Genomic DNA, 19086 nt, shown 5'->3' with positions numbered 1-19086 from the left:
AGAGTGATGTTTTTGCTTGTCTTTTAATGTCTTCATCTTAGGTATATGGGGAAATAACTAGAATCTTTACTAATGAATGTGATACTATACTGTTGTGCATGTTATTTCTCTTTCCAGATGATGTCATTTCTTTATGACTTTTGAACGCACCCTATAAGTACAGTGAATGAGATGAAACATAAAGATGAATTAAAACTAAATATATCTAGACAGCATTAACGTTAAACCTAACAGTGAAGAGAGAATGTTACTGTTTCTTTAGTATAGTTATTGGCATTTACAATTATTTGTCATCAATTGGCAGTTGAAGTATTTTAAAGATACTGAAATAGCGAAAATTAAAACGGAAGAGAAAAGAAAGTGTGAGAAGGAATTAGCTGAGTTGCGGAATGAATTTGAGAGAGCTTGTCAAGCAAAATCTGAAGCCCTGATTTCTCAGCAAAAGATGACCCTTAAGAGAATTCAAAAGCACCAGGAGGTAATATTCTAAAATCATTTACCGGGTGGCTATTTCCGGGCCGTTTCCCAAGTAGGGACTGGGGTCAAGAACGCAAGTAGAAGCATGGGGCTTGGAAAGGATGTGCAGACACCCTTCCTCTGAGATGGCTGGAGGGAAAGGACCGGGGACGGGACCATCCAAGCTGGCAGTGGGAGAAACTCGTACCAGAGAGGCAGCAGATTTGAGGCTTCGGTAGCAGCCTGGGGGAGAGGATCAGAGGTGTGGAACGGCTGCTTGCGGTAAAGGAAGAGCAGCCCTGGGAAGCAGATGGGGCTGCCTGAGCTATGTTGAGGCCCCAGCCGAGGTGGGCAGCCTGGAATGGCAGTAGACCAAATCCAGTGCTTACAGGCGATGGCTCTGGTGCAGCTCTCAGGACGATGTGTAGTGTTGGTGAGGGCGGAAGGATAGAGGTGCTTGGGGAGAGGAGCTTGAGAGCACCGAATTTCTTTGGCTTTGGAAAGACAGCCCATTTCGTGGAAGACATGGGGGTTGGGTGGGGTGAGGAAGGCAGCCCAAGAGGAGGCTAATATAGGGCAGCAGGGAGGGTGACGGGGCCGTCTGGAAGACATCGAGAAGCAGGTCTGAGGATTCCTATGGGTGGAAGAAGAAGGACGGGCCAAGAGGACAGAGTTGCAGGTGGAGGTTTCAGGTCAAGACTGGAAACAAAGCACAGCGTGCTGCCATGGGGGCAGAGGTGAGGTCCCCGGAGTGGAGGCGTCCAGGGCTGCCGGGGTCATCCATGTGGCCGTTTGATCTTGTCCCCCAGGAAGGTGGCTGGACAGGAGGTGAAGAGGTTGCCAAGTGGCGGGAGGGCGTGTCGGGAGGGATTGGATCCATTGCTTTGGGAAAAACAGGTTCCTTTGCCAAGGGCATGTCTTAGACCAGGCTGGATCTGAGGCCTTGTTTCCTATGGACAGCGGGAGCTTCTATCAGGAAGTTCTGTTAAAAGTAGCAGGCTTCCTCCCAGCGTCCACCCTTGCTTAGAGCTTCTCAATAAGACCCAGTTATTTAATGGTAATTGTACCCCCTCTACAAGTTTTATATAGCAGTTCTGGGAAGTGGGCTTGCTTAGCTATAAAATAAATGTTGGAGGCACAGGTGTTTGAGAAGCTTGGATTATGTTCATACTAACAGCGTCATCTTCAAGATAGGTGATTGACTAAGAAAGAAAGACAAATAGCATATGATATCACTCATATGAGGAATCTAAAATATGACACAAATGAACCTATCTATGAAACAGAAACAAAATCAGGGACATAGAGAATAGATTGGTGGTCCCCGAGGGGGATGGGGGAGGGGGGATGGAGTGGGAGTTTGGGATTAGCAGAGGCAAACTATTACATACAGAATGGATAAACAACAAGGTCCTGCTCTAGAGTACAGGGAACTGTATTCATTATCCCTGTGATAAAGCATAATGGAAAAGAATATGAAAAAGAATATGTATTTGTATGACTGAGTCACTTTGCTGTACAGCGAAATTAACACAGCATTGTAAATCAACTATACGTCAATAAAATTAAAAGATAGATGACTGACTAGATCAGATCAACCAGTTAACAGACTCGAACCCTCGTTTAGTCACCTGATTCTCTGAAGGCACTAGAGAAGGTTGCCATCCTTGTGAAGAGCACCGTGGCTTTATTCCACCACCTGGAATGCCCCTCCCCTTCTCCGCCTGATAAAACCATCCAGTCCTTCAAAGTCCAGCCGGAATGTCACGTCCTCGTGACGCCTTTCCTGACCCCCACTGATGGAGTCCTTTGGGCTTTGTTCGTGCTGTCGAGTGTTGATGTACTTTGGTTGTGAAATCATCACACCGTAGTGTGACTGTTGGTTTGTCTCTCTCTCCCTGACTAAACTGTGAGTCTTTTAAAGGTTGGGGACTGTCCTATATCTGTCCATCATTGTGTATCCAGCTCCCAGTGTGCCCTTGGACATGTGACAGGTGTTCAGGAAACCCTTGCTGAGGGAACACATACATGGAAGTGTGGCCATTCATTCAGGACATCAGGCGAGCTTGCTGACTGAGCCAGAATGACCTCTGAATTGAAACTTTCAGACAGCGATGGAACTATGGGGATTCTTTTAAGTTTTATTGCTGAATACACATTTGTTTCATTTTTTCTTGCTGAAGAACTTAGTGAAATTTTGTACGTGTCTGAGAGGTGTTAATTATGTAATAAAATAACAAGACAAGGGATGTTAGGAATATAGGGTAATGTGGCTTAACAGCCCTCCTTAACAGGAGGAGGGAGTACATTTTTGTGGAAAAAAAGGCAAAACATATACCTCGCATTGGAACCTCTTGAAAGTGAAATTGTTCCTCTAAGTGTCCGTACTTTGCTTTCTGGAATTTAGGAAGCAGGGTATTAGTTCAAATCTCTTTTGTTTTCTTTAGCTTGCTTGCTAAAAATTAATACTTTCCTCTACAGAATGAAACAAAAGAAATTTATACTCAAAGGCAGCTTCTCCTAAAAGATATGGATTTTCTGAGAGACAGAGAAGCTGAGCTGAAGCAAAGAATTGAAGCTTTTGAATTGTAAGTAATGTGTATTCATTTTGGACATTCAGAATGAATGAAATGCAAAAAAGAACTACTAAAATGTCTACATAGTCTAATATTAGCTGTAAAATAGAGTTCTTGGTTGTAAAGGTGATAGCACCTAACTTTCAAAAGGCACAAGTTAAGAGAAACAGGGACGAGGGTTTCACTTTTGAAATATTAGACACTGGGATGAAAGCAGAAGGAGACACCATCGTCAGCCTTCAGTGAGACCAGACAAATGATATGCAGAAGCGAATAACGCTTTAACAGATCATACGTTTCGCATTTATGTTCAACCATTCAGATCTCAGTTTCATGTACGTGTAGTAACTGAATTCCAGAGAGTCAGACCTGCCACACTGACCTGCTCTGCTGGCAAAAAAGGGAAACACGGTGGCTCTGAGTTGACTTGTACTAGGTGAAAGTATTTCTTGTGATGTGTGTGTTGCTTTTTCCAAGTGCTCACCAACGTTTCATTCTTCACTTCTTACCTGGGATTCATAGCAAGCTCAGCAGTTTTATAGTTTATGGAGTAAGCCTTCTTTCCCATTTGGTATGTGCCATTAATTGGCACTCACAGATCCAGGAACCTTCTTTCATTAAAGGATTTGTCTTCATCTTCATTGATGTTGTTTTCTCATTTATATAAGCTCGGTTTGTTTGATTTCTTCTCTCTGCCAACCTTACTCTCTTTGTGGCAACACCGAAGAGGTAAATTGATCATAAGAGAGAGAAGGAACACAATTTGGGTAGAGATAGTTCATGATTATGTAATCACTTATTTATCTCGGTTTCCCCTCCTCCTCCTCCCTTCTAAGCATAGTATATAAGCTAAATAAATGTACTGGTCTTCTGCTCCTTTGTGGACAGATTAACCAGCAGAGGGAGCAAACACACAGAGCTTTTATCCTTTGCTTGGAATAGTCTGGGTTCCCTAGCACTTCTCATTATGGCTTGATCTAAGTCCCTGTGAACCCAGTTCCTCGGCTCTGGAATTGATCTTGTGCTTGATTTCAGGTCTCACCAGGAATATCATTCCTTTCTTCGGTGTTGGGACTTTCTGATTGATCCATCGATCTTTTGCTCTCTTTTCAGTATTTACTTTTCCGTATTGAATTAGTAGCCTGTGAAAGGCCAGAACGAATCTTCTGTCTTTAATAGCTATGGGCTAGTCAATTAAATCTTACAGTTAGAAACACTATTATAGAAGAAAGAAGCACTTAAGTGCGCTAGCTGAAGTTTGGTTTGTAGCTTTGTAACAAAAAACATCATTCTTTCACCCCTGAATTGATTATGGCTACTTTCCACTTACGACCTTTTTTTTTTTTTAAGTCCGAACCATCTCCTGTGAGAAACCACTTTGGTTTTGGCACTTTCCCACTCCCGCCAGCCAGATGCCACTGTAGAGCTCCATTTGCTAGTTCAGATCCATCGTCACTAGGTCAGCTCATAAAGAGGTGGGAGACTTCTGGCTCTTCGTTCGCATTTACTCCCCACAGCCGTGACAGGCACAGAACAGTTGAGTCTGTGGAGCTAGAAACACATGGTATCTTTTCCCCCTAAATTCTTCAAGTATTAAAGTTTGCCGATTTGCCTTATCTGTTTTTGCTAATTTCAGGGCCCAGAGGCTACAAGAAGAAAAAAACAGAAGCATGACTGACGGGCTTAGGAGGCGGGAGCTGAATATAAGGCGTATTGAGGAGGCCTATGACCAAAAGCTCAAGAACGAACTTCTAAAGTAATTGTTTGGCGTCTTTAAAAAAAGTATCATGTTTGAATTAAGTTGATGGAAACACAGCAACACTAATGAAGTAGATAAGACTAATATTTTATGGCAAAATCCAGTATTTAAAAAAAATACGTGTTTTCATTGGCAGTCAAGCCTTTCCCATGAGTATTTGAGTTAAGATGGTTTTAAAAACATACAGTACAGAGAAGAGCATCCTCTGTTCACTCTTGTCTCTCCTCTGGTATTTATTGAGGGCCTGTGATTTGCTTGAATTTCTTAGGGCACCTTGTAACTTGCTGAAAAGCTATAAAATGGGAATTATCGTCACTTTTATCTTTTCCTCTACCCCACTCATACTGCCATTAAGATGGGGATGTCTAATGATTTATGAATTATTCTGCTTATTGGTTAAAGTATTTGTCGATCTGTATACCTTCAAGATTCTGCAAAGCCGGAATGGAAAGAAACTAGAATTAACTATATAAAGGAAAAAATGATACAGGAAAAGGAATATAAGGACAACTCTGATACTATGGCTTTGCTCTAGTGTGAGTTTTGCTGTGTTCTGGTGAATAGTATCTTAGTGCAGAGCCATTAAGCCCATATATGGTAACTTTTCTCTCCAGTGCTCAGCAGCTCTGGGTATTTCTTAATTATCGGCCTCTCTACTGCTTTGTCCATAATTTGGCATTGATAGTCCATTATGTAGTACCTTCAAAGGTTTTTTGAGGTTTTTCTTTAAAATAATTCTAATAAAAAATATAGCACTTCTCCGTGTATCAGTTTTGACATGATATAGATTTTATCCTCATATTTTACGTCCACTCCTCTAATACAGCAGTAAGCTCTGAAGAATCTGTAGTTGTTAAACTTCCAGGAATAAATGAATAAGAGTGTGTATGTTAGCTTGACATAGCCATGGAGTAGGGAACTGTTAGGTATTGATGTCTTTGTCTGGCCGTGGGTGTCCTCAGTATGACTTTGGCAATTGTTGGGTTTCGGAGGATATTCACCACAGGAGTGCTTCTTTCCTTTCTCTCATCTCTGAACCAAAAAGTCAGCTGGTAATAGCTGGTGGAGATAGTAAAATTCCATGAAAACGTGCCTTTCGGTATCGCCAGTCCGTATATAATTCTGTTGGCAGTGGCTCTCAGTACTATGCTCAGTTCCTGAGGGGGAAAGTTCTTATCCTGCTTGGGGGTGGGGAGGCAGGATAGGTGGATTGGAAGCGACTGGCTTGTTATCCTTTGGGATTTAAAGTCTGTTGTGTACAGTGTAAAAGTAACTAAATTTACTTTCTTGCGTCAGCGGACACCAACTGAGAAACAGTGCCCTCTGTAACCTCAATAACACGACCCTTCATTTTGTGCTTGAGTTTACAGGATTGCAGCAAGATTTTACTGGACCTTTTATAGCCAGGATTCGGATCCCTGGCCTTAGTACTGAGTGACCTTGAAGTTCATGCATTGTCCTGTTCAGTGCCCTGGTACCATAGATAAGCTCAGGTACTGATAGCAGTCTGTTTAGGAAGGTGACCAGGAACTAATTTTCCATCCTTCTATTTCTCAGGTATCAACTTGAACTGAAGGAGGACTGCATCGCTAGAACTAATAGATTGATTGAAGATAAGAGGAAGAATAAAGGTGACCCTTGGGGGGAAAAAAAGCTGTACTTCTCAGTTTTGATGCAGGTTATCAGCTTCCTAAGTTGGGTCTGTTCTGTAATCCAAAAAATATGTACCTTCCACTTCATTGTTGCTATAAACTGACACATTTTTTGTCCTTTTAATTTTACAAAATGAAAAAAATAATCAACGTCTTTCACTGTGTTTTTGCAAACCTTCATGTTTAACCTTTTGTATATTCTCAAAGATCTGTAATTTATCGGTAGAATTTTATTCAATTCTATTTCAGTATATTTTGATGAATAAATCTGTGATGGCAGGAAGGCGGCAGCAACTTATTGCCCTCGGTTAATATTACTCTAAGCCATGAGAGATTTCATTTTTTACTTCGGGAAAATTTTAACTTCTCTGTCCTCTGTGACCTGTTTTCTTATTTCTCTTACTTCTAATATATATTTATGCTTCATGATATTTAAACTTGACATATAACCTCCTAAACTCTTATATGTATTACCCCAAGACTAGGAAAGTTGGGTAATTTTTCGATCTTTCAGACATTTTACATTTCAGTATATTTCTAGGAACCAACCTGTAACAAGGACTTTTGGTGGGCATTTCAAATGGATTCTTGGGAGTGAACCAGGGCTGGGTGCTTGATAGCCATCAGAAGGTCACCCAGTGTGTATGGCTGCTCCTTTGCAGCTATCTTGCTGAGACTAATACCTCTTGAGGAATTAGTACCGTCCTGTAGTCAGCATGTGATTTTTTTTTTTTTTTTTTTTGCGGAACGTGGGCCTCTCACTGTTGGGGCCTCCCCCATTGCGGAGCACAGGCTCCAGACGCGCAGGCTCAGTGGCCATGGCTCACGGGCCCAGCCACTCCGCGACATGTGGGTTCTTCCCAGACCAGGGCACAAACCCGTGTCCCCTGCATCGGCAGGCGGACTCTCAACCACTGCGCCACCAGGGAAGCCCAGCATGTGATTTTTTTGATGATATATCTATAGAGTCTTGTGTTAGATGAAGTGAAAATGACAAAATAATAACTACAAATAACTGCAGTCTTACAGAGTAGTCTTTGTCTTAAGGAAGTTCAGAGCCGTCAGCATGAGGGCCCCACACTCTGTGCAGATGGTGTAACTCTGGTGACTTGTGTAGCAGGAGGTTCACCACATGTATGACCATTACAACCAACTTCCCATCACCTATTGAGTAATGGGGCTTACTTACTCGCTCGCTGATGTTTTCTCTTTTTTTTGACCCAAATATCTGCTATTTTACGTGTGTGTGTGTGTGTGTGTGTTTTACCATGCAACGCAGCTTGCTGGATCTTACTTCCCCAACCAAGGATCAAACCCGCACCCTCGGCAGTAAAAACGTGGGGTCCTGACCTCTGGGCTGCCAGGGAATTCCCTTTGCTCTTTTAGATGATGAAATAATGGTCATTAGATCTGATATACTGGCTATAAATGATTAAATGAGTTTTGTATTCACTGGGAAAACTTTATGATGTTTAGTTGGTTGGCTCTGTCTTTCAGAAAAAGCTATGCATTTCCAAGAGGAGTTTGCAACTCTTAATTTTAAAAAGGAAGAACTGGATCGTTCTGTAAATCGTGTGAAAGAACTTGAGGTAATTGTTAAGCCTATTGGTTTTTTTGAAATAGTTATTAGACAATACAGGAAATTTTAGCTTCAGTCATACATAATTTATCTCGAGTTATCCTCTTGGTATGTTTGGACTGTTTATTATATGACTCAGAGGGTGACGGTTGAACTTAATTCAGTAGTTCCTTATTTCAATCCTAGTCTCCTAGAGAAGCATAGAAAGAGCATGTCGTTTGGGGCCCAGAGTCGTCCTTGAATCCTTTGTGTCTCCCTCACTGCTTGTGTGCCTCTGGGCAAGATCTGTGACCTCAGATCGTTTCTCCGAAAACTCTGGGGTATTGCCCACATCCCATGGTTGTTGAGGGACTTCAGTGAGCTGGTTTACTGTGCCTGGCCCATCGCAGGTGGCTGGTGTATACTATTATCTACTCAGCCTCTTCTCCCTTCGCCTCAGCAGCAGGTGAAAATTCTTATCACTACATCAGGATCTCACAGATTAAAGCAAAATGAGAGGCATTTTTCACATGATACTGTTACTTTTTTTCTGTCCATTTGTGTGCTTGCTATCCAAAGGACAGGACTGGAACTTCAGGAACTTAAAATATGTTCTGTATATAAAATTTATTTTTGCAACTGTGATGACTTTTTTGAGAACTTTATAGGCTCCGGTCTCCAAACATGAGATATATTAGACTAAGAAAAGGAAAGCACCTCACAGCATGTTATTGGTATCGGTCTTACCTTTTCATATTAAAAAATAGACATATTATTAACTCTGTGATGGCTTTTTGGTCCTTAGTGGCATCTGGAAAATGGGGTGATAATCCGAAAGACTTGCTTTGTGGACAGGGTTCTGCATAAATCGAGTTGGATGAACTTGCCCCATCCCCAGCTCCAGGGCAGAAGTTGTAGTTAGGGTTGTCTTGTTGAAGAAAACGACACTTCAGTCAAGTGACCGTAATTAAATTATGCTGCCCAGCTGAGAGCAGCCCACCAGCATTTACCTGTGCAGTCCTATAAAGTCACTGTTCAAGTACAAGTTTTCCTTTTCCAATTCCAGCTTCAGTTGGAGTCCGTCAAAGCTCAGTGTTTGGCATTAACAAAGCAAAACCACATGCTGAGCAAGAAGGTTAAAGAGATGAGCAACTATTCACTACTGAAAGAAGGGAAACTGGAGCTTGAGGCGCAAAATAAACTACTTAAACAACAACTGGAAGACATGAAAAGTGAAAACTTGAATCTCCTAAACCGTAAGTCTTTTTTTTTTCTGATTTGCCTGTGTTTGTAATTCGTGTTACGTTCATATTAGGAAACTCCTCTAAGGGATGCTTCAATTGGCAAGATTTTATAAAGTTAAGATTCTCAGATTGAAATTTCTTTCTTTTTGCTTGCTATTCCATAATTTGTATCGTAAGAAGAAACATTTTTTTAAATTTAATGTTTATTTTTTATTAGAATATAGTTGATTTACAATGTGTAGTTGATTTACAGTGTTTTGTTAGTTTCAGGTATACAGCAAAGGGATTCAGTTATATGTATACACATATCCATTCTTTTTCAGATTTTTTTCCCGTATAGGTTATTACAGATCATTGAGCAGAGTTCCCTATGCTATACAGTGTGTCCTTGTTGATGATCTATTTTACATATGGTAGTGTGCGTATGTTAATCCCAAACTCCTAATTTTATCCCTCCCCCCGCCTTTCCCCTTTGATAAGTTTGTTTTCGAACTCTGTGAGTCTGTTTCTGTTTTGTAAATAAGTTCATTTGTATCGTTTATTTTAGATTCCACATATAAGTGACATCATAAGATATTTGTCTTTTTCTGTCTGACTTATTCCACTTAGTTATGATATTCCCTAGTTGCATCCATGTTGTTGCAAATGGCATTATTTTGTTCTTTTTTATGTCTGAGTAATATTTCATTGTATATATGTAACACATCTTCTTTATCCATTCCTCTGTTGATGGACATTTCAGTCACTTCCATGTCCTGGCTATTGTAAACAGTGCTGCAGTGAACACTGAGGTGCATATATCTTTTCGAATTATGGTTTTCTCTGGATGTATGCCCAGGAGTGTGGTTGCTGGATCATATGGTAGTTCTATTTTTAGTTTTTGAAGGAACCTCCACACTGTTCTCCATAGTGGTTGAACCAATTTACATTCCCACCAACAGTGTAGGCGGGTTCGCTTTTCTCGACACACTCTCTAGCATTGATTGTTTATAGGCAGTTTTTTTAAAGGAATTTTTTCTTTTTTTTTTTTTAAACTTATTATTTGTTTTATTTTTGGCTGAGTTAGGTCTTTGTTGCTCCACGTGGGCTTTCTCTAGTTGCAGAGAGCGGGGGCTCCTCTTCATTGTGGTGCACAGGCTTCTCATTACAGTGGCTTCTCTTGTTGTGGATCATGGCCTCTAGGTGTGCGGGCTTCAGTAGTTGTGGCTCGTGGGTTCTAGAGCACAGGCTCAGTAGTTGTGGCGCACGGGCTTAGTTGCTCCGCAGCATGTGGGCTCTTCCTGGACCAGGGCTCGAACCCATGTCCCCCGCATTGGCAGGCGGATTCTTAACCACCACGCCACCAGGGAAGCCCTGTTTATAGACATTTTGATGATGGCCATTATGACTGGTGTGAGGTGATATCTCATTGTAGTTTTGATTTGCATTTCTCTAAAAACTAGCAAAGTTGAGCATCTTTTCATGTGCCTGTTGGCCGTCTGTATGTCTTTGGAGAAGTGTCTATTTAAATATTTTTCCCATTTTTTGATTGGGTTGTTTGAGCTGCACAAGCTGTTTGTATATGTTGGAGATTAATCCCTTGTCGGTTGCTTCATTCGCGAACGTTTTCTCCCATTCTGTGGGTTGTCTTTTCATTTTGTTTATGGTTTCCTTTGCTGTGGAAAACCTTTTAAGTTTAATGAGGTCCCATTTGTTTTTTTTGTTTTTTTTTAATTTTCATTACTGTAGGAGGTGGATCCAAAAAGATACTACTGTAATTTATGTCAGAGTGTTCTGCCTATGTTTTTCTCTAAGAGTTTTATAATAGCTGGCCTTACATTTAGGTCTTCAATCCATTTTGAGTTTATTTTTGTGTACGGTGTTAGAGAATGTTTTAATCTCATTCGTTTACATGTAACTGTCCACTTTTCCCAGCACCACTTGATGAAAAGACTGTCTTTTCTCCATTGTATATTCTTGTTCCTTTGTTGTAGATTAATTGACCATAGGGTCGTGGGTTTATTTCTGGGCTTTCCTGTTCATTGAACTATGTTTTTGTGACAGTACCATACTGTTTTGATTATTGTAGCTTTGTAGTATAGTCTGAAGTCAGGGAGTCTGACTGCTCCAGTTCCGTTTTTCCTTTTCTTTCTTTTTTTTTAAATTTTTTAATTTAATTAAGTTATTTATTTGGCTGCGTTGGGTCTTCGTTGCAGTGAGTGGGCTTTCTCTAATTGTGGCGAGTGGGGGCTACTCTTTGTTGTGGTGCATGGGCTTCTCATTGTGGTGGCTTCTCTTGATGCGGAGCACGGACTTTAGGCACGCAGGCTTCGGTAGTTGTGGCTCGTGGGCTCTAGAGTGCAGGCTCAGTAGTTGTGGCACATAGGCTTAGTTGCTCCACGGCATGTGGGATTTTCCTGGAGCAGGGCTCGAACCTGTGTCCCCTGCATTGGCAGGCGGATTCTTAACCACTGCACCACCAGGGAAGTCCCTTCAGTTGTGTTTTTCTTGCTCAGGTTTGCTTTGGCTCTTCAGGGTCTTTTGTATTTCTGTACAAATGAAAATTTTTTTTCTTCTAGTTCTGTGGAAAATGCCATTGGTAATTTGATAGGGATTGCATTGAATCTGTAGATTTCCTTGGGTAGTATAGTCATTTTGACAATATTGATTCTTCCAATCCAAAAACATGGTATATCTTTCCATCTGTTTATGTCATCTTCAGTTTCTTTTATCAGCATCTTATAGTTTTCAGAGTACAGGTCCTTTGCCTCCTTAGGTAGGTTTATTCCTAGGTATTTTATTCTTTTTGATGTAATGGTAAATGGGATTGTTTCAGTAAAGGTGCACCTTTACTGAATTCATGGATGAGCTCTAGTAAGTTTTCTGGTAGCACCTTAAGGATTTTCTACATATAGTATCATGTCATCTGCAAACAGTGACAGTTTTACTTCTTTTCCAGTTTGGATTCCTTTTATATCTTTCTCTTCTCTGATAGTTTTGGAAGTCCTATCCACAGCAATGTTGTTTCAAAGTGGTGAGAGTGCATATCCTTGTCTTGTTCCTGATCTAAGAGGTAATGCTTTCAGCTTTTCACTGTTCAGTATGATGTTAGCTGTGGGTTTGTCATAGATGGCCTTTATTATGTTGAGGTAGGTTCCCTCTATACCCACTTTCTGTAGAGTTTTTATCATAAATGGGTGTTGAATTTTGTCAAAAGCTTTCTCTACATCTATTGAGATGATCATATAGCATTTGTTCGTCACTGATCGATTTGTGGATACTGAAAAATCCTTGCAACTCTGGGATAAATCCCACTTGATCATGGTGTATGGTCCATTTAATGTATTGTTGGATTGATTCAGTTTGCTAGTATTTTGTTGAGGATTTTTGCATCTATGCTCATCAGTGATATTGGCCTGTACTTTTCTTGTGGTATCCTTGTCTGGTTTTGGTGTGAGGGTGATGATGGCCTCATGGAATGAGTTTGCGAGTGTTCCTTCTGCAGTTTTTTGGAATAGTTTCAGAATGATAGGTGTGTTAACTCTTCTCTAAATGTTTCATAGAATTTACCTGTGAAGCCATCTAGTCCTGGATTTTGTTTGTTGTTAGTTTTTGTGTGTATGTGTCTTATTTTTTATTGAAGTATAGTTGAATTACAATGTTGCATTAATTACTGCTGTATAGCAAAGTGACTCAATTCTAGATATATATACATTCTTTTTAGTATTCCTTTCCATTATGGTTTATCACAGGATATTGAATATAGTTTCTTGTGCTATACAGTAGGATCTTGTTGTTTATCCATTCTATATATACCAGTTTGCATCTGCTAGTCCCAAAGTCCCACTCCTACACTCTCCCACCCCCCCCACCCCCTTGGCAACCACCAGTCTATTCTCTATGTCCCTGATTTTGTTCCTCTTTCATAGATAAGTGTCATATTTTATTTTATTTTTTACTTCTTTCAAGTCCCTTAACCTTTTATTTTAGTTTTTTTAAATTAATTTTTGGGCTTCCCTGGTGGCGCAGTGGTTGAGAGTCCGCCTGCCGATGCAGGGGACATGGGTTCGTGCCCCAATCCAGGAAGATCCCACATGCCGTGGAGCGGCTGGGCCCGTGAGCCGTGGCCGCTGAGCCTGCGCGTCTGGAGCCTGCACGTCCGGAGCCTGTGTTCCGCAACGGGAGAGGCCACAACAGTGAGAGGCCTGCGTACCGCAAAAACAAACAAAATTTTTATTGGAGTATAGTTGCTTTACATGTCATATTTTATATTGCACATATAAGTGATATCATATGGTATTTGTTTTTCTCTTTCAGACTTCACTGTTTTTCTCTTTCAGACTTACTTCACTTAGTATGATAATCTCTAGTTGCATCTGTGTTGTTGCAAATGGCATTATTTCGTTCTTTTTCATGGCTGAGTAATAGTCCATTGTATATATGTACCACATCATCTCTTATCCATTCATCTCTCGATGGATATTTAGGTTGTTTCCATGTCTTGGCTATTGTGAATAGTGCTGCTATGAACATAAGGGTGCATGTATCTTTTTTAATTAGAGTTTTCTCCAGATATATGCCCAGGAGTGGGATTGCTGGATCATATGGTAATTCTATTTTTAGTTTTCTGAGAAACCTCCATACCGTTTCCCACAGTGACTGCACCGACTTACATTCCCACCATCAGTGTAGGAGGGTTCCGTTTTCTCCACATCCTCTCCAGCAATTTGTCATTTGTAGACTTTTTAATAATGGCCATTCGGACCACTGTGCGATGGTACCTCATTGTGGTTTTGATTTGCATTTCTCTAATAGTCAGCCATATTGAGCATCTTTTCATGTGCCTATTGGCCCCCTGTATTTATTTTTTGGAGAAATGTCTACTTCAGTCTTCTGCCAATTTTTTGGTTCCGTTGTTTGTTCTTTTGTTGTTGAGCTGTGTGAGCTGTTTGTATATTTTGGAAATTAAGCCCTTGACAGTCGCATCATTTGCAAATATTTTCTCCCATTCTGTAGGTTGTCTTTTCGTTTTGTTTACAATTTCCTTTGCTGTGCAGAAGCTTGTAAGTTTGATTAGGTCCCATTTGCTTATTTTTGCTTTTATTTCTATTGCCTTGGGAGACTGACCTAAGCAAACGTTGGTACGATTTATGTCAGAATGTTTTGCTCCTGTTGTCTTCTAGACATTTTATGGTGTCATAGCCTATGTTTAAGTCTTTAAGGCATTTTGAGTTTATTTTTGTGTATGGTGAGAGGTTGTGTTGTAACTTCATTGATTTCCATGCAGCTGTCCAACTTCCCCAACACCAGTTGCTGAAGAGTCTGTCTTTTTTTTCCGTTGTATATTCTTGCCTCCTCTGTCGAAGATTAATTGACCATAGGTGTGTGGGTTTATTTTTGGACTCTCTGTTCTGTTCCATTGATCCATATGTCTGTTTTTGTGCCAATGCCATGCTGTTTTGATTACTGTAGCTTTGTAGTATTGTCTGAAGTTTGGGATGGTTATGCTCTTGGAAGTCTTTTAATCACAGTTTCAATTTCAATACTTGTGATTGGTCTGTTCTTACTTCCTATTTCTTCCTGGTTCAGTCTTGGAAGATTTCACCTTTCTAAGAATTTGTCTATTTATTCTAGTTGTCCATTTTATTGGTAGATAGTTGCTTGTAGTAGTCTCTTATGATCCTTTGTATTCCTGTGGTGTCAGTTGTAACTTCTTTTTTGTTTCTAATTTTATTAATTTGAGCCCTCCCTTTTTTTCTTGATGAGTCTGGCTAAAAGTTTATCAATTTTCTTTATCTTTTCAAAGAACCGTCCTTTAGTTTCATTGATCTTTTCTATTGTTTCCTTCATCTGTCTTTCATTTATTTCTGCTCTCATCTTTATGATTTCTTTCCTTCTACTAACTTTGGGTTTTGTTTGTTCTTTGTCTAGTGGCTTTAGGTGTAACCTTAGGTTGTTTGAGATTTTTCTTGTTTCTTGAGGTAAGATTGTATTGCTATAAACTTCCCTCTTAGTACTCCTTTTGTTGCATCTCATAACTTTTGGATTGTCGTGTTTTCGTTTTCATTTGTCTCTAGGTATTTTTTGATTTCCTCTTTGATTTCTTCAGTGATCCATTGGTTGTTTAGTCACATATTGTTTAGCCTCCATGTGTTTGTGTTTTTTCGTTGTTTTGTTGTAGTCGATTTTTAATCTCATAGTGTTGTGGTAGGAGAAGATGCTTGATATGATTTCACTTTTCTTAAATTTACTGAGGCTTGCTTTGTGACCAAGCATGTGGTCTATCCTGGAGAATGTTCCATGTGCACTTGAGAAAAATGTGTACTCTGCTGCTTTCAGATGGAACGTTCTATAAATATCAATTAAATCCATCTGGTCTCATGTGTCACATAAGGCCTGTGTTTCCTTATTGATCTTCTGCCTGTATGATTCGTCCATTGATGAAAGTGGGGTGTTAAAGTCCCCCACTATTATTGTGTTACTGTCAATTTCTCCTTTTATGGCTGTGAGCATTTGCCTTCTATATTGCTCCTGTGTTGGGTGCATAAATACTTAAAATTGTTATATCTTCTTCTTGGATTGATCCCTTGATCATTATGTACTGTCCTTTTTTGTCTCTTGTAATAGTCTTTATTTTACAGTCTATATTGTCTGATATGACTATTGCTACTCCAGCTTTCTTTTGATTTCCATTTGCATGGAATACATTTTACCATCCCCTCACTTTCAGTCTGTATGTGTCCCTAGATCTGAAGTGGGTTTCTTGTAGACAGCATATATACAGGTCTTGTGTTTGTATCCATTCAGCCGGTCTATCTTTTGGTTGGAGCATTTAATCCATTTACATTTAAGGTAATTACTGATATGTACTTACTGATGTTTTGTTAATTGTTTTGGCTTTGTTTTTGAAGGTCTTTTTTCTTCCCTTCCTCTTTTGTTCTCTTGAGACTTCATGTCTGTCTTTAGTGTTGTGTTTGGATTGCTTTTTCTTTTTTGTATGTGTATCTATTGTACATCTTTGGTTTGTGGTTCCCATGAGGTTTTGATATAGCAGTCTGTATATGTACAAGATTGCTTTAAGTTGCTGGTCTCTTAATTTCCAGTGCATTTCCAATATCCTGCATTTGTATTCTCTTCCCATGATTGCTGGTTTTGATAACATATTTGTGTGGGGGTGATTTCCTACCTTTGTTTTATGTTTGCCTTTACCGATGAGCTTTCCCATTCATAATTTTCTTGATTCTAGTTGTGGCCTTTTCTGCCTAGAGAAGTTCCTTTAGGATTTGTTGTAAAAGCTGGTTTGGTGATGCTGAATTCTCTTAGCTTTTGCTTGTCTGTAAAGCTTTTGATTTCTCCATTGAACCTGAATGAGAGCCTTGCTGGGTAGAGTATTCTTGGTTGTAGGTTTTTCTCTTTCATCACTTTAAATATATCTTGCCATTTCCTTCTGGCCTGCAGAGTTTCTGCTGAATAATCAGTTGATAACCTTATGGGAATTCCCTTGTATGTTATTTGTTTCTTTTCTCTGTTGTTTGTAATATTTTATCTTTGTCTTAATTTTTTGGTCAGTTTGATTAATATGTGTCTCGGTGTGTTTCTCCTTGGGTTTATCCTGTATGGCGCTCTCTGTGCCTCCTGGACTTGAGTGTTTCCTTTCCCATGTTAGGGAAGCTTTCGGCTGTTAGCTCTTCAAATATTTTCTCAGCCCCTTTCTCTCTCCTCTCCTTCTGGGACCCCTTTAATGCCAATGTTGTGGATTTAATGTTGTTCTAGAAGTCTCTTAGACTGGCCTCATTTCTTTTCATTCTTCTGTCTTTATTCTGTTCCTCAGCAGTGATTTCCACCAATTTGTTTTCCAGCTCACTTACTCGTTCTACTGCCTCATTTATTCTGCTGTTGATTCCTTCTAGTGTGTTTTTCATTTCAGTTATTGTGTTGTTCATCTCTGTTCATTAAAGCTTCTAACTCTTTATTAAACATTTCTTGTATCCTCTTGGTCTGTGTCTCCATTGTTTTTCTTCTTGGTCTTGGATCATCTTTACTATCATTAGTCTGAAATCTTTTTCAGGTAGGTTGCCTATCTTCACTTCACTTAGCTGTTCTTCTGGGGTTTTATCTTGTTCCTTAGTCTGGAAGATATTTCTCCACTGTCTGGTATTGTCTCACTTGCTGTGTTTTTGTGGTCTCCATTCCTCAGGCCGTAGGATTGTAATTCTTCTTGGTTCCGGTGTCTGTCCCCTGGTGGGTGAGGTTGGTCCAGGGGCTTGTGCAGGCTTTCTGGTGGGAGGAACTGGTGCCTGCACACTGGTGGGTGGAGCTGTGTCATGTCCCCCTGGTGGGCAGGGCCATGTCAAGGGTTATGTTTATAGGTGGCTCTTGGCTCAGGACAACTTTAGACAGCCTGTCTCCTGATGGGTGGGGCTGTGTTCCTACCCTGTTTATTGTTTGGCCTGAGGTGTCCCAGGACTGGAGCCTGCAGGCTGTTGGGTGGGGCTGATCATTGGTGCCAAAATGGAGACACCACCCCCCCCACCCCCACCCCTGGGAGAGCTCACGCCCAAGAGTTTTCCTTTGGGCCCCACGGTGAGCCACAGCCGACCCCCCACTCTGCCAGAGACCCTACAGTACCCGCAGGTAGGTCTGGCCCAGGCTCTTACGAAGTCAGTGCTTTGCCCTGGGTCCCAGTGCACATGAAACCTTGTGTGCGGCCTCCAAGATGGCCGTCTGTTTTCCTCAGTCCTGAGGAGCTCCTGCACTCGAGCCCTGCTGGCCTTCAAAGCCAAATGCTCTGGGGGCTCCTCCTCCTGATGCCAGGCCCCCAGGCTGGGGAGCCTGACGGTGGGGCTCCAGACTCACTCATACGGGAGAACCTCTGTGATAGAATTATTTTCCAGTTTGTGGATCGCCCACCTGGAAGGTATGGGATTTGATCATAATGCAAAAGTGAACTTCCTACTGTCTCACTGTGGCTTCTTCTTGGTCTTCGGATGTAGAATATCTTTTTTGGAAGGTTGAAGTCTTTTTTGTCAGTGGTTGTTTAGCAATTAGTTGTGATTTTGGTGTTTTCATGAGGGGAGGTGAGCTGAAGTCCTTTTACTCCACCATCTTGTCTCTCCCGCCAGTCCTGAAGAAACATTTTAAAACTGTCCGAATTTGCCTCTCCAGATGGTACCGGGCTTCCCTTGCCCTCTGACTGCTGGTCAGGTGTGCCGAGTGCCCGCAAGCACTGGGAGGGAGGGAGGAGAGAGGTCAAGGTTGTTTGCCCTCCGGCCACCTCCATATACAGCGTCCCTGGGCTGGCCCTGCGCCTTTCAGCCATGCAAGGTCCGAGTGTTTGTGGGATGGCCTCTCTAGCATTCTGCAGCAGCTCGCTCTCTCCAGTTCTGGGAGTTCCTGCCTCCCCGGCCCTCTAGGCCCAAGGGCTACAAACAGCATGGCTCTGCTAGTAGCCTAGGGAACTATGCCATCCTTTGTGGCTACGGACCCAGCCTAAGTCAGTCTGTATTGAAGGATTCTCCGATGACCTGAATTGGGCGTGCAGTCTGTTTTCTGTCTGGACCCTGAGAGCCCCTGACAGATGCACAGATCGAATTGGACCTCAGGGCAGTCATTGACAGGTTTTGATAGAGCACTCCTTATCTGCCTCTGTAGGGAGAAGAGGCGGGCTTTCAAGTTAATCTGAGGATTTGAAAGAATTGTATTACATGGAGAAGGATGTGAGAATAGTAAAATTTGCATTTATGTGCATTAAATTATTTTGTTTTGAAATTTGTGAGTCAGAATTGCTTGTAGTCCATTTGATAGAATTAATACAATATTGTATGCATACAAAAAAAGGAAGAACAATTTGAAACTTCTTTGG

At 41.0% G+C, this 19086-nt stretch overlaps 1 protein-coding gene across 12 annotated transcripts in view; it reads left to right on the top strand.

Annotated features, from left to right (window-relative positions):
• OFD1 (OFD1 centriole and centriolar satellite protein) overlaps positions 1-19086 on the top strand; it is a 74221-nt gene that overhangs the window by 19351 nt on the left and 35784 nt on the right. For all 12 annotated transcript variants that reach the window (XM_022565986.3, XM_089904774.1, XM_022565983.3 and 9 more), the window contains 6 exons: positions 305-478; positions 2938-3044; positions 4669-4788; positions 6349-6422; positions 7941-8032; positions 9068-9257. In XM_022565986.3, coding sequence (XP_022421694.1) covers positions 305-478; positions 2938-3044; positions 4669-4788; positions 6349-6422; positions 7941-8032; positions 9068-9257 — 757 coding nt within the window. The remainder of the gene's footprint in view (positions 1-304; positions 479-2937; positions 3045-4668; positions 4789-6348; positions 6423-7940; positions 8033-9067; positions 9258-19086) is intronic.

The sequence above is a fragment of the Delphinapterus leucas genome, chromosome X (genome assembly GCF_059928025.1).
Source record: "Delphinapterus leucas isolate spDelLeu-1000000601 "Yukka" chromosome X, BTC_Dleu_Yukka2, whole genome shotgun sequence".
Classification (NCBI taxonomy): Eukaryota; Metazoa; Chordata; class Mammalia; order Artiodactyla; family Monodontidae; genus Delphinapterus; species Delphinapterus leucas.
This window is presented reverse-complemented; position numbering and strand designations above follow the sequence as displayed.